General features: G+C 40.6%; 3 protein-coding genes across 7 annotated transcripts in view; 1 reads left to right on the forward strand and 2 right to left on the reverse strand.

Moving 5' to 3' along the window:
- The window catches only part of dnmbp (dynamin binding protein), a 59369-nt gene that overhangs the window by 5669 nt on the left and 25789 nt on the right, over nt 1-27911 (reverse strand). For 2 of the 4 annotated variants that reach the window (XM_079658048.1, XM_079658050.1), the window contains 4 exons: nt 4321-4529; nt 4116-4215; nt 2630-2777; nt 977-994 (listed from right to left, as the gene is read on the reverse strand). In XM_079658048.1, the coding sequence (XP_079514174.1) occupies nt 977-994; nt 2630-2777; nt 4116-4215; nt 4321-4529 (475 nt within the window). Of the gene's footprint in view, nt 1-976; nt 995-2629; nt 2778-4115; nt 4216-4320; nt 4530-24844; nt 26743-27911 lie in introns of those variants that run through there. The other 2 variants (XM_079658051.1, XM_079658049.1) reach the window with 2 other exon arrangements.
- Nucleotides 12831-15581, forward strand: LOC307024175 (uncharacterized protein). The gene is made up of 2 exons (XM_079658062.1): nt 12831-13814; nt 14005-15581. The coding sequence occupies exons 1-2, from the start codon at nt 12996-12998 to the stop codon at nt 14329-14331; spliced, it is 1146 nt and encodes a 381-aa protein (XP_079514188.1). The 5' UTR covers nt 12831-12995; the 3' UTR covers nt 14332-15581.
- Nucleotides 15932-20643, reverse strand: LOC307024174 (uncharacterized protein). Of its 2 annotated transcripts, XM_079658060.1 has the most exons (5): nt 20394-20643; nt 19400-20155; nt 18625-18837; nt 17675-17788; nt 15932-17252 (listed from the first exon to the last, which is right to left on the reverse strand). In XM_079658060.1, the coding sequence occupies exons 1-5, from the start codon at nt 20637-20639 to the stop codon at nt 16191-16193; spliced, it is 2391 nt and encodes a 796-aa protein (XP_079514186.1). In that variant the 5' UTR covers nt 20640-20643; the 3' UTR covers nt 15932-16190. The 2 variants fall into 2 exon arrangements, with proteins under 2 accessions (XP_079514186.1, XP_079514187.1); XM_079658061.1 differs by lacking the exon at nt 19400-20155 and having other exon boundaries at nt 20394-20638.

A 27911-nucleotide genomic window follows, 5' to 3' on the forward strand; every position in this document is an offset into this window, starting at 1 on the left:
TTGGTTGGAGGAAGAAATGACGATATGTGAAGAGAAGCTCACACACAGCCACTATCACCATCACAGCTATTCCATTATGTTCCCAGGTAACACACGTCTCTGTATCATGTGGATGTATGATCCAATGATATGTAACCATCATCACATATTCATATATTCTGATGATGATCACACAGTTTTTTGGGAGACGTAAATGGAAAAGGAAGACACAAATAGAAAGAAAATATCGATTTGATTAGTTTTAATGCAATCTTCTGGATACATAGTAACAAGGTCAATTGCATAATGCAGGTGTTCAAAGTCAAATTGTGATTGGATGTTTGCATGAGCGTCAAAGAAAATATACTGCTACTGTTAAAATAAGGTGTTAGAAATTGAGGTATGATTTGTGGAATCTTATCTGCCTATTTCGGGTAAACACATTTCCAAATTTAAACAGTAAAAACTGTCAACATTCACAGTTTTCACTTTGTCAAATTAGGAATACACATGCAATTTGACTTGTTTATGGTGTAAGAGTTAGATTTTTGGTTTCCCTATTCTCCATAAATAGAGCTTTGACTTACAACATGTTCACAATAGAGAAATCCTATAATGGGTATTATATTTTAAATAATACTAACTAGATCAGTTCATGTGAATTGTTATTGCTTTTTTTGTCCAGAAGATGGCATTAGATTTCCTAGAATCAACGATTATTACCTTTCTTTTCCATGAATGAGACGGAATATGTCTCTTCCCAACAATTATATACAGTATTCACATGCACATGCACAAACAACAAATACATTGAATTCATCTTAGTCCAGAGAAGAACATTAAATGCCAGCACACATGTTTTTAGAGTCTTCCACAGCATCACAAACACACACAACACACACAGAGGTCATTTCCCGGGGGTTAATGAGCAACAGGCATGCGGTCGAGACGATTCTCATTCTGTAAAATCATGACATCACTCGTTATGGACACTTACCACTCTCGATATATGGCCCTGTTGAAGTGAAGGTTGGAAAAAGATGACAAAAACAGGATTTATTAACCTATGATCTGATTAGAAAATGTCATTAATGCTTCATATTTCTATAAGTTAAATTCTAAGAACTCAAAGGAAGTATTTGCTTATGAAGGGACTTAATACAGGATTTTACATTGCAAGAAAACCTGCAGCTGCACCGTGGTTGTTATGGTTTTGTTTTGTGAATTCTCTTTTAAAACTGGACAGAGGCCCAGTGTGGCAGTAAAACTCTTCAAATTCTACTGGGCGGTAGATAGATGACCTTTCAAAGCTGAATAGGTTGCAGCAGACACTCCCTTTAGAAATACTATTACTTTCCTGAGGCTAGCAACAGTATAGTAAACTTACACAATGAGTATAAAAGCAGTATTTCAAAAGAAACTGATCACAAAATTAATTTCAACAAAGATTGTCAGTGTTTACAACACACAGCTGTACATTGGCCTTTTGTTAAGTGTGACTTATTGGAAACAGTGCCTGTAGAGCGTCTGAGGATCCGCTTTGTGGGTGTAATTGACGCACACAAGTTCGCTGCCGAATTTTCGAAAACAGTTCGAAACAGTCCATTTATTTCCATTTGTACTGGTTTCCATTTTTACTTGCTTCTTTCCATATTCACCACACGATATTACCGTTTACACAATGCCTTTGCTTTGCTTGTAATCCCGTGTTTGTGTGTGTGCTCCGTGTGTGTGTGTTCTCCTTGTGTGAGCATTCTCCGTGTGTGCGTTCTCCGTGTGTGCGTTCTCCGTGTGTGCGTTCTCCGTGTGTGGTCAAAAACTGTATGGCCTTCCGGCGGAACCTCTCACCACCAAACATAGGTTCCTACCTTTATACCCACAGATGTTAATTGGCTCCTACAGTGCCCTTCCATAGAACCAACCTGTGTTTATCTTCAAACCCTGATTGATGACTTACTTTTACAACATTATCAAGTTTCCGAGTGACAGATGTTGAAACTAGACAAGTGAAACCAGTTGGATCACATTCTTTGACTGCTCTACATTACTGAGAAGTCACAGCGCTCCATCTTAGTGCACATATAGCATGCGTACGGTAGGAATATAGTAAAGGCATGTTTACTGGAAATTGGCAAATAGAAAAAAGTATTAGAGTTCAAAAGTGCATTTTCTGTTTAAAGATGTACTTGGACTGCACTCCCCTTTCATAACTAGCTAATGCTTCACAGTTCAAAGTCTGATAAAAACCCCATCATAAATTGTTTCCATGAGAGTCACCTGACTGTGGCCTCACTACACAACAACCTTTTAAAATATATATATATGTACTGACAACGGAAAGTCTGAATGCCATAACTTTTTACAGAATCAACTTTAAAGTTTGTATTCTACAGAAAAACCTATTTCAAGTCGATTTCCCCCAAAAAAGTTAACTTACTGAACTCTACAAACAATAAATGATCGACAGACTGTTACAGTTAATGTTTGAAAACAACTTTATACTCGTATTAGTCGCGGCAACTCTTGCTTTGATTTCATGCTTTTAAAAACACACGATCATGCGAAAAAAGTGTTTTAAGTCAAACACACAAGTCAAGCTGAAACCTGAAACTAGTGAGAGATCCTTGTTTCCCTCCTCTCAGTGACTCACCTCAGTCTCTCCAGACACTCCAACACGTGGCTCTGGATGTTTTCTTCTTTCTCGTAACTCTCAAGCAGAGAGATGGCATCGTCGTGGTTCTGGCAGTAGATCTTGTACACTTCTTCAAGCTCAGATTTGAAGCCCAGAAATACATTTCCTAAGAGCACAGAAACGTAACGTCAGAGAGAAGGATGATGGGGGATGTTTCTCACTAACACAGGTGATTAAAGCCAAACAGGCAAAAAAGTTAGGTAAGTTGGTACGGACAGAATCTGAACCTTTTTCAGGAAATACTCAAATATGAATTGAATTGTGATATTTCCCCTAACTTTCTCCAATGGTAGCTATTTTCAAATGCTTTCAAACTCTTCTATATAACAGCACAGCTTGGGAAAGAAGATACTTGACTCCTGGGGGGTATACTACGAAGCAGGATTTTCGCTTAGCCGGCTAACTTCAGGGAAAACTCGGGGTTTCCGGTCCTACGAACTGGTTCTCTTTTTAGCAGGCTAGATCTCCATGGTAACTTATGCTGTGCGGCTAACCTGGTCGGGACCAGGTTAGGTTGCAGGCTAAGATCTTAACTCAGTGAAAGCACTGCCTGCTGACCAATCAGAGCTCAGTGTGCGGAGTTTAAAGTGATCAAGTCACATTACAGGAGAAAGGAAATACAGAAAAACTGCCGTTGCAGGAAAGACGGCCGGCAAAAATCACCGACTGTGTGAACATGAACATTAAAAGAATATCACCTCCCATCTTCAGAGCAATCTGACTATAATAACATTAGCGTTAAGAAAGCTTACTTAAATATCTGCCACAACATAAGTAACCGGATCAGAGTAACATTAAGTACAGTCCGCGCATATCACATCATGTATCATATATTTCCTTATCTGAGTCAGCTGAGCCGTATCTGGCCGTGCAACACTCAGTGTCACATACTGTATGCAGAAGTATTATTTTAAGCAACACATTAAGTTGACGAAACACTCGAGTCAAATGTAATTAAAGTCAGATCGTGTCTTGGACGGGGCAGTGATATCATAAACCTGTTAATGTACGCATTCAAACACTTGTTCTTTTACCAGCTGTATTCACCTTGCAGGTGCAACTATGTGGCTTTTATGGATAAAGTGTTTAAGTCATGGATGTTTAAAGTTTAACTTCTTCATATGTCTAATATTAAAGTTCACTTTTCATTCAGGAAGTATGACGCTGCGCTGTCAGTACTCTTCTCAATGTTTGTTCGAATGCTCAAAATACCACCCCTTTCATGTGAACGCACACCTAACTAGATAAGACACGGCTGGCTTGAGCGATCCACTTGATAACCCACGTCGTAGTACAGTTTAGCGAGAGCGCGTATGTTTTGGATTAGGCCAACCGGCTAACTCAAACATATCCAGGTTAGGTTGAACCAGCTTCGTAGTACAGGCCTCTGGTTGGTGAAAAAGATATCCAAAGGATGTGCATATTTGAGAAACTGTCTTCTTACCGATAGAGTCTGTGTCCTGCAGTGTTTCATACAGGCGTTGTGACAGGTCGATCACAGAGCCGATGTTGCCAAAGAGCCCATCAAAGTCCACATTCTTCACCTTTAATAAATGCAGAAAGAAAGTTAAAAAAACACTGATAAAAGTTTCTTGGTTAGGTTTTGATGATGATGACATATCATGTCATCCGCGTCTACATCTGCTAACCTGCTTCTTCTGCAGTGGCTCGATGATCTCCTCGACACACATCTGCAGGTCTTTGATGTAGTCCTTCTCCGTCTGCAGCAGCTCCTCGATGACCTTTGACCTCTTCTCCAGCATCCTCAGCTCGGGGTCCTCGGTGCCCGCGGCGGGGGAGGAGTCCAAGGTTTCGACGGAGTCCAGAGGTTTGGGTTGGGAGGACAGGAGTGTCATCTCTGGAGAAGAAGAAGACAGATTTAGTTCATCTGCCTTGTATGTTTCTTTTGTTGTTATTATTATGTATTTTATTTCAATGTTGTTGTTTGTGGTTAAGGTCCGTTTGTTTATTTTCTTTTTTATGGTTGACCCTGGTAGAATGGTCTCTTTTACTCCCTCTATTGTACATGTGAGTGTCTATGTATGTATGCTTTCTGTGTTTGACGATGTCACAAATAAATCACATATTAAAAAAAAAAGATTTAGTCCATCTAATATAATGAACAAAGGTTTCAACATTGATCTTACAGCTACTTCTCTTATAAAATGTTTCAGTAAATATTATGATTTTTCCCATAAATGGATAAATTTTGGCTCATAATTTTCCATGAAATTGGCACAACACAAAGCTCGATACAGCAAAAAAGGGAAAGAAAAACAGTTCCCAGCCCATGTCTCCATTCATTGTATCCAACATGATCCTGCACCCCCGCCCACCCACCCGGCCCGCCTTTTACTCTTCCTCTCCTCCGACTAGCTTTTGATCAATGTCTCCGCTCTCACTCCCAGAGGCCCGATCTGTGGGGGTGCCCGGGGTCGGAGGGAGAGCCTGGTTCATGCACCGCTGCGCTTTATGAATGGACCCATAACTGGAGTGGACTCAGGCTCTTTGTATGCGGCACAATGGCCAGTGACAGCAACTACAGACGTACAGGCTCTCAGGGGCCGAGCAGACACTGAAGAGGAGGCAGTTAGAGGGGACTGAGGGAGCAGAGATAACAGCGCTGGACAGTGATGATACATGTCGTATACATATCTTCAGTCCCCACATGTGCTCTCTGTATCTGTGATTACTCAGTGGGACATTAGGCACTTAGGTGAAAGGATATGTCTGGAGATATTCTATTATGGCCAAAAAGAAAAACATAAAAACTAATGAATTATTGGTGCATCCAAAGGCAAAGCCTCTTTCTTTGTGCCATAGACTGGAATGTAATCAAAACAACTATACAAATGCCACACTATTAAACTCACTGACACGTTCCTTCATTACCATACTAATTAGAGCATTAAACCTGTGGCAGTAAATACGTGCCCAAAAAACTATTTTATTCTGCTGTTTAAGTCATTTTAGGTTAAAACAGTGCTTGGTTGTTTTTTGAAATGTTTACACGTTTTTTAAGACTTGCAACTTCATGAGAAACAAATGGACTTGAGGCTGAGGAGGTCGTAAAGTATCATGAGATGGACTAACACAATGTCAGTTTGGACTTCTCATGGATTTGTTGACAAAATATAGATTAAAACCACCCTTTCCTTTTACATTAACGGTGAAGTGCAGAGGAAAATAAATAGTGGCAGCAGAAACACCTACTGTAACCGTCTTGTAAAGACAAGTACCACTTTAATTCAGATGGGTTAGTGTGCTACTTAGAGCAGTGATTCCCAACCTGGGGGGCGCCAAAGATCGCAGGGGGGGCGCCAGGCCTCAGATGATTTAGACTTCTTTTTTTTTTTTACATATAATTGTAAGGCAATACATGATTGTCACTAAAAGCCTTGTCTCTTCATTACAATAACATATAAAAAATAATTGATTACGGTAATTCATTTTCATAAAAATTCAAGTTAGTAGCTAATAAAGACATAAAAAGACAGAAATGTATAATTCTTTCTATAGAAATTTTTCTTCTGCCCGTAAAGTTTCCAAACAGGGTTTGTCTGGATGAGCGCATTTTTAAAACATGGTCATTTTCAGTTTCAGTTTCAGGTTTCAGTTGGATTATTTGTCACAGTTGCTCCGATCAGATCGGTCTCCTCCATTTTGTAGATATTTATGACTTTTGAATCCACATAAACACATCGGCAAAATCCGGCTTACTTTGAGCATGTGTTTCAAACAGTTGAATCCCTTTGTGAATTGTTTCCACTTGCGCCGTCCTTTAATTTCTTCATACAGCGGGAATCCAAATGAATTAATCCCAATAACCATCAAAGTCACTCCAATAGTGCTCCTTAATTACACTTTCATCCTCCTTTAACAAAATACTTCACATTCATCCAGTTTGGGATAGTAGTTGTAGCATTTTTGAGACTTTTAAACTTTAATTACCGCTGTTGCGCCCCCCCCCCCCTTTGTTTGTGTGTGTGGGGGAGTCATTTGGGGGGGCCCTTGGGAAAAAAGGTTAGAGGATACGTGGAGTGCAAAAACAGCTGCAGTTCAAGGTTGTGTATATTTTAGATCGAGGCTCAGTAGGTCAAGATGTAGCATGCGATGTGTTGACAGACAAGGATGACCTCACTCTAGCTCCTAACAGAAGCTGTCAGAGGCTAATGAAGTGAACTCTGCTTACCCTAATAAACTTGAAAATGCTTGCATGCGAGACACACCAACACACACACACACACACACCAGACTGCTGCAGTGTCATAGTCATGTTTAAATAAAATCAAGGCAATTACATCCTTTTATAAATGTAGTTCCTAAGTGTGAACTTCTCATGTAAAAACCTTGCACCACTTTAATGCAATGTCTTTTTTTACGTTTTGATGCAAACAAAATTTAAAATGTTGACCCAAATGTCTGTCTGATCCTCAGGCCACCTGCCTTTTGTCTGCCTCTCTCTTCACGTGACTCGGCTAAAGCTCGACTCAAAGGAGCTTTTCTCACTTTGCTCGCACCATTTATCCCTGCATCATCCGTCACTGCTGCTCCACCAATCGCCAACATTTCCCCACTGCTGAGAAAGTAGCTCACTAATGGGTTTTAAAAGTCACACAAGCAGCAACACAACACAAAGACAGAGTGAAAACAAAAGACTCCGAATTTAATTGGAATCAATCGGCTCATTCCCACGTTTGATCCTCCACGTACACAGCGTCCTATATATGCTCCACTTCACACGGCTAAATAGGGAGCTATTTCCATCATAACAACTTGGGGAAATGAAGGACCAGAATCTGACCCAATTTAATAAATGTCCAATTTACTTTTCTTTGTGGAGTATTATAAAGAAAGCATGGGCATTGTGCACTTGTTGGCAAAACACACACACAACATGAGGCTAGAATATTTTACTGTACAATTCACTTCCTTTCCAATCTGATGTACAGCTGAAATGCTATTCACTGGGTTGTGAGTGAGGAATGAAGACATGTAAGGTGCCTACGGGGTGAGGTGTAACATTAAACTATCATCGTGTGGAACGGGATCTGCCCTTTTCACCCAGTCCGCAGCAACAGGAAACACCCACATAACAATCACTGAACATGTACTCAATCACAGTCTGTGACAAAGGCCAACAAAATCCCTCACAGCAAACAACCACCCGCTGCTGAAACATAATTATAGGAGCAACCCTTCAACGGATCTAGATGTAGAAAACTAGGAGGTGCTCTATGAACTATCATTCACAATAATAATAATACAAACAATCGTAACCAACTGTTGAGGATGTTATTCAAGTGTCTAAAGTCAGAACATGGATGAGCGGAATTGTTGCCAGCTGATTTTCCTCTCAATCAGGTATGATACAATACCAATTCATTTGTAACATCTCTTCTTTCAAGGTTCAAGGTTCAAGGCTGTTATTAGTCATACGTATAGCTACAGTGTAGTTATGACAATGAAAATCTTAGGTCACAGGCTACTCCAACAGTGGAACACAATACAACAGATAGTGCTAGTGTTCACTAGTGTTAGCTGTGATAGGACTGTAAACACCTGTTGAATACCAAGTCAATACCTGCTATATGAGGACTAATAGAGGACCTACTCTATGTGATAGAAGGATAACTGCTAATAAATAATACATAAAGCTTTCACTCTTGTCCTAACAAGAAAACATTGGACAGGTTCAAGAAATAGATGTTTAAACGCTGGAGGCAAAATACACGTTTAAACTGCTCTGGGTGTGTATGTCATTTGCGGGATCAGTATGTGCTGTAGCATACAATAAGCCTTGGGTATGTTTAAACACACATACTGTAGTTTGTTTACTGTATAATCGACTCTTTATGCAGACTTCCAGACAAGGGGAACTAGGATCCTGGCTCTGCGGGGGGTGAGGGGTTGTCTGTGCAGAAAGCCAGCTGTAATTGCATTCAAGCGCTGACCTGGTTACACATATTAAAGAGTTTGGAAACATTTAACAAAGACACTGCTTATGTGATATGGGGACATATATGGGGTTATGGGCTAATGCATACAGAGGAACTGTACTCATTTGAATGTCATTAAACATGTCTCCCTATCCAACTGTTTTATAAACGGGACTCAATTAATTATGTTTTTCAAATCCATTGAGGCTGCTTATGAGGTTCTGATGTTTAGTCAAACAATATCTAGGCAATACAGTGTTTCTCCTAGGTTTACCGCTTTGGGGGGCATTGGGATATTTATTTGTTTTAATCCTCTGGAGCAGAGAGAGGAGCTGTGGATTATTGTTATTGATTAGTGCATCAGTGTTTCTTAGGGTAAAAAACACTAAACTCACAACTTAAAATGAAAGCGTTTAGTTTATTTAATAAAAGAGCAATTGCTTAATGGGAAAAGTAACGGTAGATATAGATTAGTTGCAATTTTGTTCCCAAAAAAAAAAGAAATTAATAAAAACATATCCTGCTTTTCTTTTTTAAACACCTTGAATTTCAGGGGGGGGCGCGGGGCTCCGTTGGCGGGGCTCCGTCGGCGGGGCGCAGCGCCCCTCCAAGACAATGGTAGGGGAAACACTGCAATATCTCTTTTCTTACACTGTCAAATGTTGCCCAAGATTGTAAGTGACTGCAATGAAAAGGCATCAACAGGTTGATTCAATACTATATAGAGCAGCAAACTTGAACACTTCACAGGAAACAGACTATTTCAACATAGTTTCAAGTTGGAATCAGCTGATTGCCGTCTGGCCTTATGAATCATATTCAACACTAAGCTTGTAGATTAAACACACAGCACTGGACGTCTGGGAAAGTCACAGTATGGAGTGAGTGTGCTTAAAAGTGATATGAAATGACGTGAGCCGGGTAACTTTTCTCACTGCACCGTACCTTCAATCTATGTGTGACTGCAGCCTCAGTCACGACTGATAAGATTATCAAAGGACATCAAGAATTTAACAAAAGATAAAGTAGATATCAAGTTGCACAAACAGAGGACAGCTCAGTCAGAATGAATGGCTTCAAGTTTCCCAAAGATAAGTGTGACTGTGACTAAAGTGCTGTTAACTATAACAAGCATTGCCGTTTGTTTGTTTTCTGAAGCAAAGGAGCCCTTGTTACAACCTTGCCCACTTAAATGTACGCAATGCTGCTTAGAATATTTAAAGACCACTTAGGATTAGTTAAAAATCTTGGATCAAAGAATGGCCTCAAATTAAATGTTACAGTCCTTTATCAATGCGGTTCTAACGAATATTAACATTTAGAAAAAAACTATTTAAAATGTCCCCTTAATTGTTTCCTTGAAAACACGAAACAAATACAACGAAATATAATGTTTATAATTATTGTCACTGTATTTAGTTGCTTTTTCTTTTCAGTTTTTTGCACAATAGTCTGCAAATCTGCACAAGTAATCCAATGCACTTGTACACTGGCACCTGAGGAAATAGCAAGTCAAAGTCCTGAATATTCTCTTTAAACTCCACTGATGCATTCTCTCCATATTTTCACTGCCTTGGACACACACAGAAAACAGAAGACGAAGAGGCTTCACCCACCTGCTGCTCACAACTTTCTTCAAGCCACTTCAGAAAGCACATCCCCCCCCCCACATACAAACACACACACAGGGGTTCAAACAACGCCAACCATTCTACGATAGTCCATTGTCAATCTGAAGTCCAGCTCCTGAGCCCGTAGAGGAGTGCACATCCCGCTGCAAAAGCTCCATTCCAGACCTCCAATTACCATGAGAATGTATGGGACCCCACCATCATTAAACACACACACCCTCTCACACACACACACTCACACAGAGACACACAGACAACAGGGAGGACGACCACTCTGGCAGACAATAAAACCTGGAGCTGGACTATCGCTGCTTGTTGCTTCAAAGGAGATAAGAAATTGTTTATAAAATGCCCAAGTGTTGCAAAAATGTTTAAAGATTTTTTTTGGAGCTGCCATCAGACATGATTTACTTAATTTCCCTCCAAGGCAGCTCTTTTTTTTCTTTTACGCATTGTAGGAGAATACTGTGCATCAGCAGCAACTACAATAATGGGTAAAATATTGTAAAAAATCACTATCTTTGACCAAATTAACACACCACATATTCAAACTCTGCTGAAAACCATGATGTAGTGTTAAGTATGACACAATATACGTTTATAAGATGCTGTACACGTGCTACATTAGCCCATTATCTAAGCCTCTTTCAAAGTGACATTGCTTTATCTGTCATGTGGTCAGCTATGTGTGTACCTGTTTATTTCTCTCCTTGCATTGACTTCTTTATATTTCAAATATGAACTTTTGGTGGTAGAAATTCTGAGAATCTGGCCAACTTTTCCTCTATTTTTTTAATGGTACTTTTTGATAAAACACATGATTTCTGAGTTGTTAACACTGCATGGACTCTCATTTGGCTTCTGTACCATTTTTATTTGGGTTATGCTGAGTAGGAAGGGTCCAGTTAAGTCCGAATCCAGTTCTCTGATAAATCTGTTTCATGTTTCACAGTCTACTGACACCTGACCAGGCTCCTCCTCTGACAGGCTGAATTCTATCAAAATTAAGATTCCTACACATAATCTACCACCCAAGTTTTGTTGCACTTAAGGGTATTTTTTAAACAATTAAATAATATTGTCGACAACATGATCAAAGTACACTCAAGAATATTATTTCTTTTAAAGAAGTGACTTAAGTAAGAACTTTTTTTGCACAACTGTCTAGTTTTCTAACAATCCCTTTCTGAATGCATGCTCTGTGGGCAGCGTGCTTCACTAATACTTGTGCAAAGTCAAAAAGTTTGGGTCTGCACAGTGCGCTCTAAGGTCAGACACAATCAGGGCTGTGTGTGCACTGCTCCAAAGTTCACAGCAGAATGAACAGTCGCCATGGCAACACAAATAGCGGGGGCCCTCCTCATATCAAGCCAAGTTTTGGAGAGCAGGGAGTGGCTTTGCTGAAATGATCGCATGGGAAACTCTGCGTGAGTGTGTTGGGACATGTGAATAAATGCATATAAGCTCCAAGCCACAGCAACAGTATTTACCTGACAACCTGCAAGCCACGACTTGTGATTAATGCTGGATGTATTATATAAATCCATCACGTCAACAGAGGAAGAGTAAACATTAGCAAACTGTTAAAGTGCCTTAACACTTTAACATTGTGTTACAGAGAATAATGTAGCACTTATCTAATCTCAGTGAAAAAACAAACAACCAGCTCACTTTTATCTGGCTCTATCCCCAGCCTTTTGTGCATATGTGTGCCACCAGCTGTTGCACCAGGTACAATTTTGAAGACAAAAAAGGAAGTTTATTCAGGGACATACGATCCACTTTATCTCTTTTTAGGGTCAAATGTCAAAAGGTCACATTCCTGCTCCTGGCAGAATATCACAGCAACCTTTATGTGCCATTGTTGGGAATTCCTTGTAATTACAGCCCTCTATTCATGCATATAAAAGCAGGCTGTGTGTTGATACATGTAGCATTCACATTGTGATTTTCTTAATCCTGTGTTAAGTGTCCACTATCAGACACCAAAGGATACAACTCGTCTTGTTTCCAGGTGGCTACAGTCTAATTAACGCAATGAATATATTAGCGCTTATATTGCTGCATGGGAAATGGGACCAATACTGTGGTCTATGGCTTAGATTTTCCCATTTCATCCCTTTTCTGTGATGAATAATGTCCAATTACTTCAAGAGACCATCAGTTTTGCATATGTGGCGAGGGACATTTAAGAGGAATCAAAGCCATGAAGTGAGGGACCTATTCAACCAAAAAGCTGAACTGTCTTCAAGTTAATGGAAAAGCAGAGGACAATGTGTCTATTGAGTCCCACAGGTGGTTGGTGAAAAACAATAGTGCAATAACGAACATAGTTAAACTTACATCCAATATTATACAGTGTTTTGCATATTCTGATGGCTATTGCCTAAGAGAGTATAGAGAGGCGAAGTCCCTCCCTTTTCCGGGGATCTCCATGGGACCTTATTTCGGAAAAAGTATGTATTGAAGTCAATGGGGAGAGAAAGATTATCTTTCGATTCCGTTTGAATTGTGCCACGAATTACTACGGAGCCCCCAAGGGGACATGGAGAAGAACAAAAAAAAAAAAATGTTTTGCGAGATATCGCAAAACCTTTGCGAGATCTCGCAATACTTTTGCGAGATCTCGCAATACTTTTGCGAGATCTCGCAATACTTTTGCGAGATCTCGCAATACTTTTGCGAGATCTCGCAAAGGTTTTCATTTCGCTCAATGTACTTCCGGGTCAGTTCAGCGACACAGAAACCACAACAATGGAGCAGTTAATCGATTTTTACTTTGAGCTTGGCTTAAAATATAAAGACATAACATCAGTGCTTGGCAATAGGCACAGGTTTATCATAAGTGAAAGACACCTCAAGAGGAAACTCCGAGCGAGGGGACATGCACGTCGACATGTATACTCTGAGCTTGCGGTCCTGGTGGATTTCATTCGCAACCAGTTGCAGTACTCTGGGCAGCTTCATGGGTACCGCTGGATGTATGCAAAATGCAGAGTGCATGGACTGCGTGTGAGGAAGGAGGATGTGCGCTTGGTACTGAAGGAGCTGGATCCCAGAGGAGTGGCATTAAGGCAAGCAGGACGACTCAGACGAAGGCGTTACTTCTCCAAAGGGCCAAACTTCATCTGGCACCTGGATTCGTATGATAAACTGAAGCCATATGGCATTTGTATAAATGGATGTATCGATGGGTATTCAAGAAAAATTATCTGGCTTAATGCCTACACAACAAGTAGTGACCCAAAGTTGATTGGGGGATATTACATGGAAGCAGTGCAGCGTTTAGGGGGCTGCCCTAGACTGGTGAGGGGCGATCTTGGAACAGAAAATGGCTATGTTCGAGGCATTCAGCGTTTCCTCGTACCTACTAGCCCAGACGGCACCCATGAAAGCTACTTGGAGGGAGCCAGCACCGCCAATCAACGAATCGAGTATTGGTGGGGTTTTCTTCGCAGAGAGTGCGCGGAGTTTTGGATGTGCTTATTTGGAGACCTCAGAGACAACGGGCATTTTGATGGTGGATTTCTGGACAAAAGCCTCCTTCAATTTTGTTGCATGGGACTCATCCAGGTGAGTTAATACATTGTGTGTATGTGCTGTGCGTGTGAGTTAGAGGAGAGAAAAAGAAAGAGAGGAGAGAGTGAAGGACACAGACAGAGGGCGGGGTTGGTGGTTATGTGTGAATGCCATAATGTTGTTCTCTATTTAAGTTGATGCGTATGTACAGTTCTTACTAAATGTATTACATTCTTTTTAACAGGATGAGTTGGATGACACTGCACAGGTTTGGAACGCGCACACCATCAGGCCGTCGAGAAACCTGAACGTCCCCAGCGGTCGGCCAAATGTGATGTATGCTGTGCCTGACCTTTACCGGACAAGAGACTACCTTTCCCCTGTTGAAGATGAACACGTTCAACTGTGCAAAAATGAATGTGTCTTTCGGCTGGCCATACCATGTGATCCAGATGTGTACGAACTATGCCACATCTTTATGGGCGAGTCCCATCTGACTCCACCAACAGACCCATATCAGGCTGTGAACTTGTATATGCACCTAAGAGAGGCCATCAGTGCATCTCTCTAAATCATATACCGTGACATTGGAACTCACCGTCACCGCACTGCTTGTTTGTTTCTGGGAGTATATAGCTCTTATGCCTGTAGTTTCTTTCACAAAGTAGTAATGCTACTCACTGCATTTGCTTGATGAACTTAGGTCATGTGTGTGCATAGCTCATATAATTAATTTGAAATCCTATCTTTAAGTTGACTAAGAATTTAGAATATGTCAGTAAAGTCTAAGCTGTTGAATATTTTAGATTCTGTAGACACCAGTCCTGTTAAGGTGTTATGAACTGTAAGATGACTCAAATACTGCCTTGTCAACATCACTCCCCCCTTTTATATACATGTGATGGCATGACCCTGTCCTCACTGTGCAGCTCCTTCAGTGACAGGCTGCTGCACCCCCGCTGTCTCAGAGAGAGGGAGCAGCGGTCAGACTATATAACCAGTACAGCCCCTAGTAGACCCCCCCCCCACACACACAATAACAGACTATAACACCCCCTGTTGTTAAATACCAACCATGTGCAATATATATATGCTGTTAATAACTGTGCAATATATACCTATAAACTTTTACAGGATGTGTATTTTGTAAATTGTCTAACTTTGTTTAAATTATAATTTGTTTATCTTTAATACTTTTTTATGCATGCTTCTTAGGTAACATTAAGCTGTCTTTGGCTCTTTTCTGCTGTAACAATGTAAATGTCCCCTCTGTTGGACTAATAAAGGTATTCATTGGGTGAGGCGTGTGGCGCAGTGGATATAGCCTTGTTATGGGGATCAGATGGTCAGAGGTTCAAACCCCACTGCATGTCGTTGTGTCTAGGCAAGACACTTCACCCCAAATTGCTCCTTGTCCACAGTATTGAGTATGTAAGTCGCTTTGGATAAAAGCGTCTAACCAGTAACATGTAATGTATTCTGATTCTGATGTGTTTTCGAACTGTGAAACAAAAATAGTGTGTGTGAAAATGTATAGGACTTTAGTAATGCTAGAACCAAGTAGTACGAACATCAAGTTACATGTAATTAACAGAAAACACAGTGAGGCCTGTGTTGACAGGCACTTTAATGTCAGAAAGGGGTAGAAAATAACAGCACAAGCTGATCTTTTAACAGTGTGGAAATATTAATAATAATTTTGTATTTTTATCTAGTGTGAAATCCTGGCTTGCAACCCTGATTCAATTTAAAATGTGCCTAATCAGTTTGGTTTGTCAATTTATTAAGACCAATTGAGAAATAAAAAAATAAAACATTGCACATTATGTATACGTCACTTCATATGCACATCTACATACACACGATTTCTGTTTCTAAAGAAAATAGCATTGAGTTATAATTCGGTGCCATGTTAAGATGGCAGTAAATGAAAGTGATATGTTGGTAATATTATTTATACATTCTGAGGGCTTGTAATTAGAGGGTAGTCTTTTCAGGCCACATTTCACACTTTCAACATCACCTTTTTGTAAACAGGATCTAACAACTATTTACACATTAAATTTCAAACATTTTTTTTCTGAGAGTTATCAAAAAGGACTGACTCTTTAACACCATAACATCAACAATTAACAATTCGACCAGTGACGGACAACACCGTTCAGCTTTCTTAGCTGCAAAAAAAACACACTTAATCTCAGCCTCTAAACTGGGTTACGATCAAACTGACAAAAATGAAAACTGCAGTCATTCTCAAAGCATATTAAAAAAAAAGTAATATCCTTGTTAAAGCAGAAAATAGAATTGCAGACTGCTCATTACACGGTTCAGTGCATCAGTTGTTTCAATGAAAAAAAAAACACAAAAATATCAAATCAAAATAATATTCCAAACTGTTACTATCAGGCCTGATAATGACTGCTCTCAAGTTCAAAGGATATCCATTTCAAAGTAGTTGCTGGACAGGATATTGTCAAACTCCGTGCGAAATTCAGGGAAAGAGCTGTAGGTACACGGTATTTCAAGGATAGCTCCACAGGTATGAGCAACAGGCCTTCTGCTGAGCCCAGTTTCAGCATTAAAGCACACCCCAATTCTGTCAACACATATGACAGAAGAACCAGTGCAGAAACGCAGGATTTTTTCAGCTTTGGCTTGGTCAGCATTTTTCACATATCGTTGGAGGTGGTTGAAAGTGGTCTGTTCTCTCTGAGACAGCACCACGTTGGTTGTTTCAAACAGTTGGGACACTCTTCTGCCTGTGGCTTTCTTCTTCTCATACAGAGACAACACACTGTCCTTGTCAGGCAGTTTCAGCTGTACAAGTGACATGGGTGTCAAGAAGCAATCGACGATATACTTTGGCTCTTGGAGAATGGCTTTATGAGCCATTGTTTCGATGGCAGGCTCCATGTTGTTCTTTGCCGGTAGGAAATGGGAACCCATCCTTGTGAAAAGGTCGAGCAAGTCCTCTTCATCACTCTCCTCCATTGTGCCCTGGAGAGCCTTCTCCACAGCTGATCTCTCAACAGGAGAGAGGTAGTTGAGAAACGATGTCATCAGGATGTCTACATCAACGGAGTCGACTCCATGAATGCAGGCTAAAATGAAAGCCTTTGATAGCCTCACTGGCATGACACCATGGTCCAGTAATCCTTTCACCCAGATCCGTCCAACTGCTTGCCATTCAGCCTCACAGAAATCTGGCCTCAGCCTTGGAACTCGCTCTGCTTCCCCTTCACACGTTTCAAGAAATTGCTCCCAGAATGCAGTGTAAACCTCCCTTGACACTCCATTATCATCAATAGCATTTTCATTTACAAAGTCCATCTTTAGAGTCAAATGTATTATGCTACTGTCCATAAATACAGCCAAAAGATCTTCAACAACCTTTGTCCTGTGAATTGATGCACGTCGCGTGCTCTCTGGATTTCCTGAGCCTTCAGCTGAGGTTGATGGGGATAGTTGGCTGCTCGAATTTAAAAGCAAATCCTGTAGTAGAAGAACGAATCATACAAACACACACAAAAAGATTGGTCAATGAATGAAGCAGAGGCCAAAATGTCCTAATTGTTTAAATGTTGAGTATGAATCAAGGTCCATATAATATTGGATTCTATGTTTTTCCAATAATGCAACTCAAAAGCTATTTTTTACAAGACCTTCTTTCCAACTCCACCACACCTCCAGTTTATAACACAGACTTTCTATTTGTTGTCTCCAATTCAAAGCCGAGGTAACACTGAAAACTTCAGTATAAAAATCATCAAAGTTACTTTTTTTATACCTGACCGAGCTCCTCCAGAGCTCTCAGGACAGTATACAAATGTTTTACAGGCCACAGTTATGTGAAATCTTACAAGACCGGTAGTTTAAAGGATGTGTTCAGGGTTTCTTGCAGTGATGCATCTTACCTGTGCTGTTTGCACTGTATCCTCATGTATGGACACATGTGCCGAAGGCAGGCCAAAATCAGAGGACAAGGGGAGTAGTAAATCCTGCATTGGTACTCCATTCATCTCCGCACTCTGAAGGATGAATTAAGTATGTTATTAATTGACAGCAGACACTTTGAAGTCTTAGACGTTGTTGCAGACCGTAATTTACAAAAGTATTTCCGTAATAGTCTTCAACATCATCTTCTATTTAAAACCAGAAATACTTGTACGTGTTTATAAAAACTACTGCACAATCACAAGTCAAAAGGACTCTGTTGCTTTCCACTTCTACTGCAGCTTGCTAAATAACACCATTTATTTTAATACAAGTTGTACATGACTTTGCTATACCACTATACACAACAAATGGTAGTTTGATATAGAAATTATCGCAAAAAAAGGAGAATTGTGAAGTTGTGCATGCCACCATGAGTTATGAGCTTATGAGCAAAATTAAAATCTTTGTGGAATTCCACAGGTTTTCATCAGGTCTTGTTTGGTTTGTTGAAATGTGAAAGGTTCTAAAGCAGCATAAACTATTAAATGTTAATCAATATGCTGTGGCAAAATGAAGCTCTAAATATACAGGGGGTGAGCTAACATTTCAGTAAGTACAGTAAGCGTTTCACAGCACTGTAGGTTATTTCATTCGTGTGTCCAAAGAATAATCGGGGAACAGAATACATATGCCATAAAAATAAAATGACATGGTACATTTTTTTCAAAGTAGGAATGCACATTTGACTTTTTCTATAAATTGAATCGAATTTACTGACTATTGAAATCCAACAAAAAACTACAGTATGTAATTGATTGAATTGAAGTAGCAATACATTTCTCAATCTTTTCTGTGTTTACTGGTTTGGTTTTAATACATATATTTGCATTTCTACCCCCTTACCCAAACACTTTCCTGATCACATTACCTGAGTGACATCCTCATGTGTGACGTCATTCCATTTTATCACAACTATCTCATCACCACCTGCTCCCCAAAGATCATCTTCCGGATCCCATACAAGTGTATCTGCCTCGTCTGTTGGGGTTGAATGGGAGCGATGTGATTGCCTTGGACCTTCTGCTGTCACAGTGTCAGAGGTTGATCTTTGTTTTTTGGATCTTGGTTGTATCTGGAAATGCTACAAAAAAACAACTTTTGTTGTCAGCAGTAATTTGTAATAATGGCAGGGAGAAAAACATGTTTCACAATTAATATCAAATGGTGTGCAAAAAAATACATATGACTACACATTAGCCTATTAAGCATAAAGGTACTGTGCAATAACTTTTAGATATTCTTCAATCTTCCCTCAGAGTCTCTAAGATAAGTGATATGTTTCAAAGCATTACAAATAAAAGTATGAAATAGCAAAAAAATATGCAACAAAAAGAAATGTATGCATCTGACCACACATGTCAACAACAAAGTCCTGGAAAAATTGAAACATACAGAGGTGAAAGTATGTTGGTAACGCCTTGGACAAAAGCGTGTGCTAAATAGCCCTACCATAACTATAGCTATGTAGAAAGTTGCTGACTAACTGTGGTGACTGATGGCACACAATGGAACCTTTCTGTTTTATGAAATCCATGTACATCATTTCTTTATTTAGTTATTACCTGAAGTTTAATCTTCAAGCACTATCTCTTTCCATCTGTCCCTGTCATTAAAGTGACTTTATATTTCCTACTGCCACAAACCTGATCGCTATTGTCGCTGTCAGATGAATATCCATGTTCTGGCAGATCTGTAATCAATTCATCTGCATCAACAGATCCATGTGAGTCTGCTCCCTCAGTGATGGCAACAGATGAATCTGCAGATAAGGAATCTTCTCTAACTGTTTCTACCTCAGATGGGGATTGATCTTTTGGGTGGGCTTCTTCTTTTGTGGATATGTAAAATCTAAGCAGCTTCAGTTTAGTTTGTTCATAAAGTCTGCCAACAGTGTCATCTGAAGGGATCTGGTTTCTTTTAAAATCACAGACATCAAAGGTGAAGTCTTCAACTCGCCCTTTTGTTGAGTGGCCATTTGGGAAGAATAGCTTCTTTCCCATTTCCAAAAGCTGAGCAACAGTTGTTGTTTTTTCCACCGATGCATGTCTTGTTCCCCCGCCATTGCAGGTCCTCACTTGTTGGTATTCCTTATTGTGAAAATGAAGCCATCCAATTTCAATCTTCCTGGTAGTCTTTTCTGCTGCGTTATTTCTTCGTCTTGACATCCCTTCACCTTCTTTTTGAAACACACCTGATGCACCACACAATGCTCCTTTTGTTTTTGATTTACTTTTCCGTGCTCCTATTTTATCTCTTAATGTCTGTAGAAGAGTTTCTTTATCTGTGCTGCTGCGCTTTGTTTGTTGACAGAAGGAGAGGACAGCTACTCGGTCACCATATGAAGTGATATACTTTGCCATTTGTTCATCATTCATGATGGTTAGCACTGCCTTGTCAACCTGCAAAAATAAAATAACTAATACATTACCAACAACCACTAGCTTGCTACCTAGCACCCTAACACTTAACTTGTAAACAAACGGCGCTTATCAAATTCAGAATTCAGCATTAAACGTTTTACAGAAGGATTTTTTAACTGCCATGCTACCTCCATATTACTTATAAAGTGTTTGACTTTTCCAGGCTCTGTGCTGTTACGGTAACTTATTCCGTGAATTGAATGAATGTTCTACGCACCTTGTCACTTTGCATTTTCATGATGTCCTCTTGTGGGACCTCTCTCGAGCGAAGAAAGCTTTCCAAATCCTCCTCCATGACTCTTTCATCTGTTACAAGCTGCCCCAGAGTACTGTAGGTTGCCAAACTGAACCGGCCGGAAGTACATTGCGCTAAACGAACATTTTTGCGGGATAAAGTATTGCGAGATCTCGCAAAAGTATTGCGAGATCTCGCAAAGGGGTTTTGCGAGATCTCGCAAAACATTTGCGAGATCTCGCAAAGGTTTTGCGATATCTCGCAAAACATTTTTATTTATTTTTTCTTCCCCATGTCCCCTTGGGGGCTCCGTAAATTACACATATGATGTTTGTCAATTTAAAAGATAATTTTGCAAGTCAAAAAAATAAAAATGTGTCGTAACACTGTAAAGTAACACTTTTTTTGTGTGAAACCGCTCAATGAACTACAACTCCAGTCCCGCACCACACACCAAGACAGCCGTCACGTTGGCACATTTCACTCCTTTCTTTCAGAATGAGGCGAAAAGTATTAAACAAGGTGAAAATAACTACTCTGGGCACGTTGAGAGCTGTACATACACACAAGGGGAGTTAGTCGGTTCCGTAAGAGCCAGCATGCGGGACCAGGATTCTGGGATTTGTAGTCTTTCTAGTTGCGTATTTTTCATAGTCTTATATTTCAACGGTTTTACGACAAATTGACTTTTTTGACATGGAAATAATTTTTTAATATTGACAAACATCATATGTGTGACTCGTGGCACAATTCAAACGGGATCGAAAGATAATCTTTCTCTCCCCATTGACTTCAATACATACTTTTTCCGATAATAAGGTCCCATGGGTCGGAAGTAGATATTGCCGTTACTGCCTGTGTGGGAAAATGTTTGTTCCCTGAATACAACCAGAGTGTGAGAAACTGCCTTGAGACTCTTGATGACAGAACTTGCAGTATTATATCTGTTGCTACTTGTAGGACAAGTAAAAACAAAGGTCTGCTTGGTAACTTCTTGAGTTTTCCCGTAAGTCAACAAGAAAATCAGTTGAAGTGTTCTGGGCACTGCTCTCTTAATTTCTAAATATATTCCTTAAAAACAAGCCAAATTTAAGGTATTATTGCAATAGACAGACAGTAAGCTTCCTAATATAATCACCCTGTTAAAAAAGCAAATGCAAAGGCAAAAAGTATTGTTATAATATTATGTTTATTTGCTCTGAAGTACTTAAATATGCAACAATCTGGAATTGAAAATGAACACCTGATCATCAAGCTTGCTATTTCTCTTAAAATTGAAACTTGATCTAATAACTGACCTCATAAAATCCCATTAAAATTCAAATCATTCACATAAACTGATGCTGTAAAGGTAAATCTAGAGGAATAACTGGATTGACACGACTGTAAGTGGCTCTGTTCATAGAGCCAGTGAATGCGAATTGACATCCTTATTACTGACAATGAGCCTTTACCACTAAGGAGGACAGTCAAATAATCTCTGCATGTAGGAACATATAAATAAATTATTATAATGTTACAATAGCCAAGATCAACACTAGTAACCACTAGGACAGTAAGTACACACCAGATATAACTAGTGCAACCACAAATCAACATTCAAACAACCAAAGTTTGTAAGACTCATACTGACAAAAGTGCAGAGTGTCGAATGAAATGAGTGACAACCATGTCAATATCAGGTATTATCAAGAGTAAATACTCCTGATGGGAAAGTCCAAAGGGTCAAATATCTACTTTCTTTTCCCACACTTCTATCTGAAAAAAGTACAGATCACATCAGTGTTTTTGCTGATGCAGGTACCAGTAGCATCCTCTAACCCGGAATGACCTGTTGAGGAGTTTTTAACACTGATGTGCTGCAGTCACTTTGTATGTATAACTTATAAGTGTACAGTTAGTATGGAGTGTATAAAAGCACAGTTATCAGAAATGATCTGAAGACTAAGACTATTAGCTAAATTATTTTTGGCTAACTGCCTTCTTTGTTGGCCAGCTGTGAGATAAGACATCTTGAGAGCAATGTTGTTGAACGATTTGAGGTCCTGTCTTAACTCTTAACTCCCCCACCCAATAACCCGTACCACTTCCCAGCAATAGCAGCTACTCAAGGATTATCGAGCATACGCTGGCAGATCATAGCCGGATGACAACACATTACTCACACACAAATGCTCAAACACTGTCCAAGTTTTAAAGTTTAAGATTAAAACCATAAACAGACATTCAGTTTGCACCCACAAAGACACATTTTAAAGTGTTTCATTTTAAACGATAAATAGGATGAACGGTAAGTTATCTATTCCAGCAAAAAACTAACTTTTTTTGTTTTGCTGCAGGATGCCAGGTAATACCAGCAGCATATGCACACAAACCCCCCGCCATGAAGTTCATAACACGAATGATAAGTACTAATAGGTAAACGTATGTCAGCTGTATCATTGATTAGCAGTCATTCTTATCTAGTCCTTATTGATTTTTCACAGAGGTCAAAACAAAGGCCTTTAAACAAGCTTAAGGCCCATCTCTAAAAGCCTCCGCCATCGTCTCACTGTAACTGAATCACAGCGTAAGTCCAATAAGCGCTGCAACAAGACGGCCTAATGTTTTTAGCCATCAAATGCTTTACTCGGGCAAACCCCTGACCGAGCTGAAACAGTTTAACGAGATTAAGGGATGACAAGACACTGAAGAAGCAGGCGTGCATGTGTGTTTTTAAAAATGGCGTCACCTCTCAATAAGCCTCCCAGGGTCTCACTAGCACACCCACACATTGTCTGGTCTTGAAGTGTAGGAGTCAAGTCAGTGCCGGCCACCGCCTGGCACCAGACAGACCCCCACCATCCACACACCATGCTGACGCTAGGGATTAATACTCAAACTCCCGAAAAGGAGGAGTAGTGGGGGGCGATGTGCACTGTGTGTGTGTGTGGGGTCGTGCATGTGTGTGTATCTAGGTATCTGGGGGAGGGGTCGTGGGGCGCCACCTGCTTCCTTTTAGAGACAATAAGCGAGTCAGAAGTGTGCTATCTCTTTCTTCGATTCTTGATGAAACATACTTAAACACAAACACACAAGCACTCATACTTTCAACTGTAGTATAAGTTTGTTTTTGTGTTTACAGACATCTTCACTCCTTTCTCTTTGTTAACAGGTGATAACATAATTACCCCCGGGCAAGGTATTTAACCTCAACACTGTAAGGGCAGACCAGCTGAAATGTGTACATAACATTAGCAGCTATTAATTGCCTGGTGTATATTCCAAGACTTGTTTACTTACTCTTTTTACACTTTATTATATACTCTAAACTTCCCCTTAAAGTGGATTTCAAAATGTTGAAAAATGTGTTCCTAATCGAAATTGAGCTCTGGTATTCAATTAGCCCTAATTTGGAATGTTTCCATTTGATATCCAGCCCTATATAGGTTTTTCTATTTCCAATTCATAACTAGCAGCTCAAAAAGTTGGTTTAAAGGTTTGGGTAAAGAAACAAACCTAAGCGGACGGTCTGCTTTACTTTGCAAATTAATGGAAACTTCTAACATTTAGGCTGAAATGTATAGTGAATAAAGATATGGTTTGTATAGACAAGATACTCGAAATGATCTCAAAGCCAGAACCAATTCCCTAAAAAAATTATGATATTGATTTTTTAAAGTTAGTTGGTATTTTCTGTCAGTAAAAGACCTTTCAGTCATGCAAGAACTGAACTGACTTGTTACGGGTGCACATAGCATCAATGAGGCAGAGTAGCAGCAAACAGGAAAGCTAGAGACAAGGAGAATGAGAGAAACAACAAAAACCCACCAAACCTGTTCCTCAGGTTCAGACATCTACAAATACCTGACTGCTTACTTTCCTGTGAGATAGGTGATACTCACACACACACACACACACACACACACACACACACACACACACACACACACACACACACACACACACACACACACACACACACACACACACACACACACACACACACACACACACACACACACACACACACACACACACACACACACACACACACACACACACACACACACACACACACACACACACACACACACACACACACACACACACACACACACACACTCACACTCACACTCACACTCACACTCAGGTTCCAGCACACTTTCTTAGGAAGTGAGTCTGGCTAGTCAGCACTTTGAAGCCCCCAGCATTGATTAGAAGAGCACCTCTGGAGGTCACCAATGATAGTCAACCTCTCAACCCTGTTTTATCTACTTGGGTTGTAAATTACAATATCCCTTGCAAACCATGTGCCCTTTTCTGTTTTTTAAGATATGATTGGCACTGTAGAGTTGTAGCTGAGCATACTGTACCACCTCATAAGTACCTCACGCTGTGCAAATACAGCCAGTTGAATACATTCACTCACTTGACATTTTCCTTGTGTTTACCTTTGTTTTGTTTCCTGGTAGTGGCAAACTGGGACTGCCTTAGGGAGCTTGGAGCTGTCTTCCTGTAGAAGCTGTTGCGATCTAGGGAGCCCACATAAACAGCCTTACGACCCCGTTTTGTACCAACGCTTCCAGCGCTCGACTCGTATCCTTTTTCCCGGTCGTCACTGCGACGATATATTTCAGGATCTTCAAAAGAGTGTATTTCCTTGAGTTCCAACTTCTTGTTCTGCTGCTCAACCCATTCCTCGCAGTGTGTCTTGGTCTCTTTTTTAGGGTATTCCTCAAATTTGGAATCATCGGATACTGAGCGTACATCCCTAAATCTGTCTCTGGGCTTGGACTGGGGACGATCTCCATCTCTGGATTTGTAACGGTCATCATCCTCACGATCGTACTGGTCCGCAGTCCTAGGCTCATAGGGGTCCCTTGTTTTGTAGTGGTCTCTCCTTCTATCGTCATAGTGCTCATCTCTCCTGTCATCCCCTGGATCCTTGTACCTGTCATATTGCTCCCTCTCCTTATAACCGCAGTGTTGGTCCAGCTCAGAGTCATACTGACCCCTTTCTTTACTGGGGTAGGTTTCATCACCCCTTCTGCTGTAGTCATCCCTGGTTTTGTAGATATTTTCTCTGCGGTCATATCGTTCATCTGCATAGTAGGGGTCCTTACGTTTTCGCTCATCATAGTAACGGTCCTCCTTACTACACTGATAGTATTCCTTATCTCTATAGTGATCCTTCTCTTTAGAGTCATCATACTCTCTATCATTGTCATAGTACTGATAAACCTCTCTGTATTTGTCTCTGCGAGCATAAGTGTCTTTACGGTCATAGTGGTCTTCATACTCACTGTTGTAACGGTCATGTTCTCTGAGTTCAGGTTTACTGTTTTTCCTGCTGTCAGGATATTGCTGCTCTCTGTCGTCACAGCGCTCAATGTATTTCCTGTCATAATGATCCCTGTGGTTGTAATTGTCCCTGCGATCGTACTCCTCCAAGTCTCTGGGATTCCTATGCTCATAACGGTCATTTTCTCTCACCCGGTCGTCCCTTCTTCTTCTGTCCTCTTCCAAATTACCATACCCTTCTTTAGTTCTTAAGTCATTGATGTCTTTTTCTTGTGGCACTCTGCTATAGTCCTGCTGGCTGTAATCCTCAGGGCCCTGGTAAAAACAATGTTTGCCTTTCCTTTCAGATACCCTCACATTGAGGTGACCATCCTCTGACCCAGGGTGGTAGTAAACATCCTGGCCTTGAGGCCTCTTTTCTTGGAAAACTGCTTGTGGCCGGTCATCATACACCTGATTGGGTTGGCAGACGTTGCCCAGTCTAATTTGGGCTTGGTTATCCCAGTGTGTTGGCCATGGAGCTTGCATATGCCCTGGAGGCGGCCCCGGGCCCACAGGCACCATCATGCCGCCATGAACTGCCATAGGGAAGCCTGGAGCTGGAACTGGGTCACCTGGTCTGGGTAACATAACTGGTCCCTGTGGCTGTCCGTGAGGAACTACTCCATAGGCAGGATATCCAGCCTGTTGCTGCTGCATCTGCACTTGGTGTAGTTGTTGTAGATGTTGCAGATGGGCTATCCTCTCCCTCTCTCTGGCCCATCCAGCATCCCCCAGCTCCTCCGCACTCATCCCTCTCCTTACCGGGGGACCGGCTGCATGGTTCCAATCCACTGGACCAAACATGGCTTGGTTATCATAAACCACCGGGCTCTTCATGGTTCTTGCTGTTTAAATCAGCCTACCCGGTTTCCTGTTAACGTGGCTTATTCCGTCTTTCCAAAGTCCTGCATTCCATAACAAAGTACTCCACCTGTCAGGCATATTGTCTGCTACTCTCCCACTTGTTTTCTCTGTCTCCTCTCCGATGCCTCAGCAGGACTGCCCGGTCTAAGCACCTCCCAGCCCTCTGTGAAACCAAATCGTTCCCTCCCCGCAGCTATCTCAGCGAATCGTGGGAGGAGAGGGGGGAAAGGGTTATTGAAGGAGGGGCCTCCTTAGGTTAATGATTGAGTAGAGTCACATGAGTGGAGGATTAGCCCGACAGCCCCACCCATTGTTTCAATTGGCCAGTACTTCTGTTTGCAGGATTGCAAGATTTAGTCTAACTTCACAGTCTGCCTTTGAGGGGCTACTGACTGTGGAACCTATTTTTTTTTTCACTACCCTGAACAATCCTGCATCCTTCCTTGTATCCTGTTTTCTTTGTTTTTCCTTTCCTGCAGGTTTTTCTTCTATGTCACCAGACATCAATGCAACCTGTGCTGACAAAAGCAAATCTTTCCTGTCTGAGTTTACAACCAGCTCTTACTTGTATATTCTTACTTTTCACAATGTTTGAAAGGCCATTTGTGATATTTGTGGGTAACAGAGCCAAAAACTGACCTCAGTCTGTCAGTTCGACTTTGCCCTACATTTCAGGGAGGAGCAAACACATGAAGAGGTCCGTGTGATTTAGTTTAAACCAGTTTTCTTTTGAAGCAATGATTAAAAGTGTGAAGTTGAAAACAAGTTTAGTGGAAAGATAAAGTATAGTTATTATGTTGAGAGTACACAGACTTAATAGGCCAGAGCAGCTACTGAAAGAAATTGCTGCTGATGTGTACAATGAACTATTGTTGAGGACTGTCCTCACTCTCAGTTGAGACACAATCTTTTAGTGTGAGAAAAAACTGAGGCCTATTCATAAAGCTGGAGTATAATATATCCCTCCCCCTCTTTAACTCTAAACAAAAAAGAGGCAGGAACAAAAAAAGACAGGTTTAAAGGGCTTGCATACACTCAAGTGCACGTGATACACACAGAGACACACATGGGGGATAGTGTCAGTTTACCATCAATTCAAAGTATTTAAAATCTTATTAGTAGCTGGAGCTTGTTTGTTATTTGAATCCCAAAGTTGTATTCCCCCAGGATTTATATTCTAAATTCCTGGTAGGATTAAACTTGGCCCAGCCAAGCTAAACGTTCTCACAAATCAGGAAATAAAATATTTAGGGAAGGAAAACAACAGGGAAATCAGAAACATACTTTGCAATAAAAAAGCTTTGCCCACAT

This window comes from Notothenia rossii (assembly GCF_949606895.1).
Source record: "Notothenia rossii genome assembly, chromosome: 11".
Classification (NCBI taxonomy): domain Eukaryota; kingdom Metazoa; phylum Chordata; class Actinopteri; order Perciformes; family Nototheniidae; genus Notothenia; species Notothenia rossii.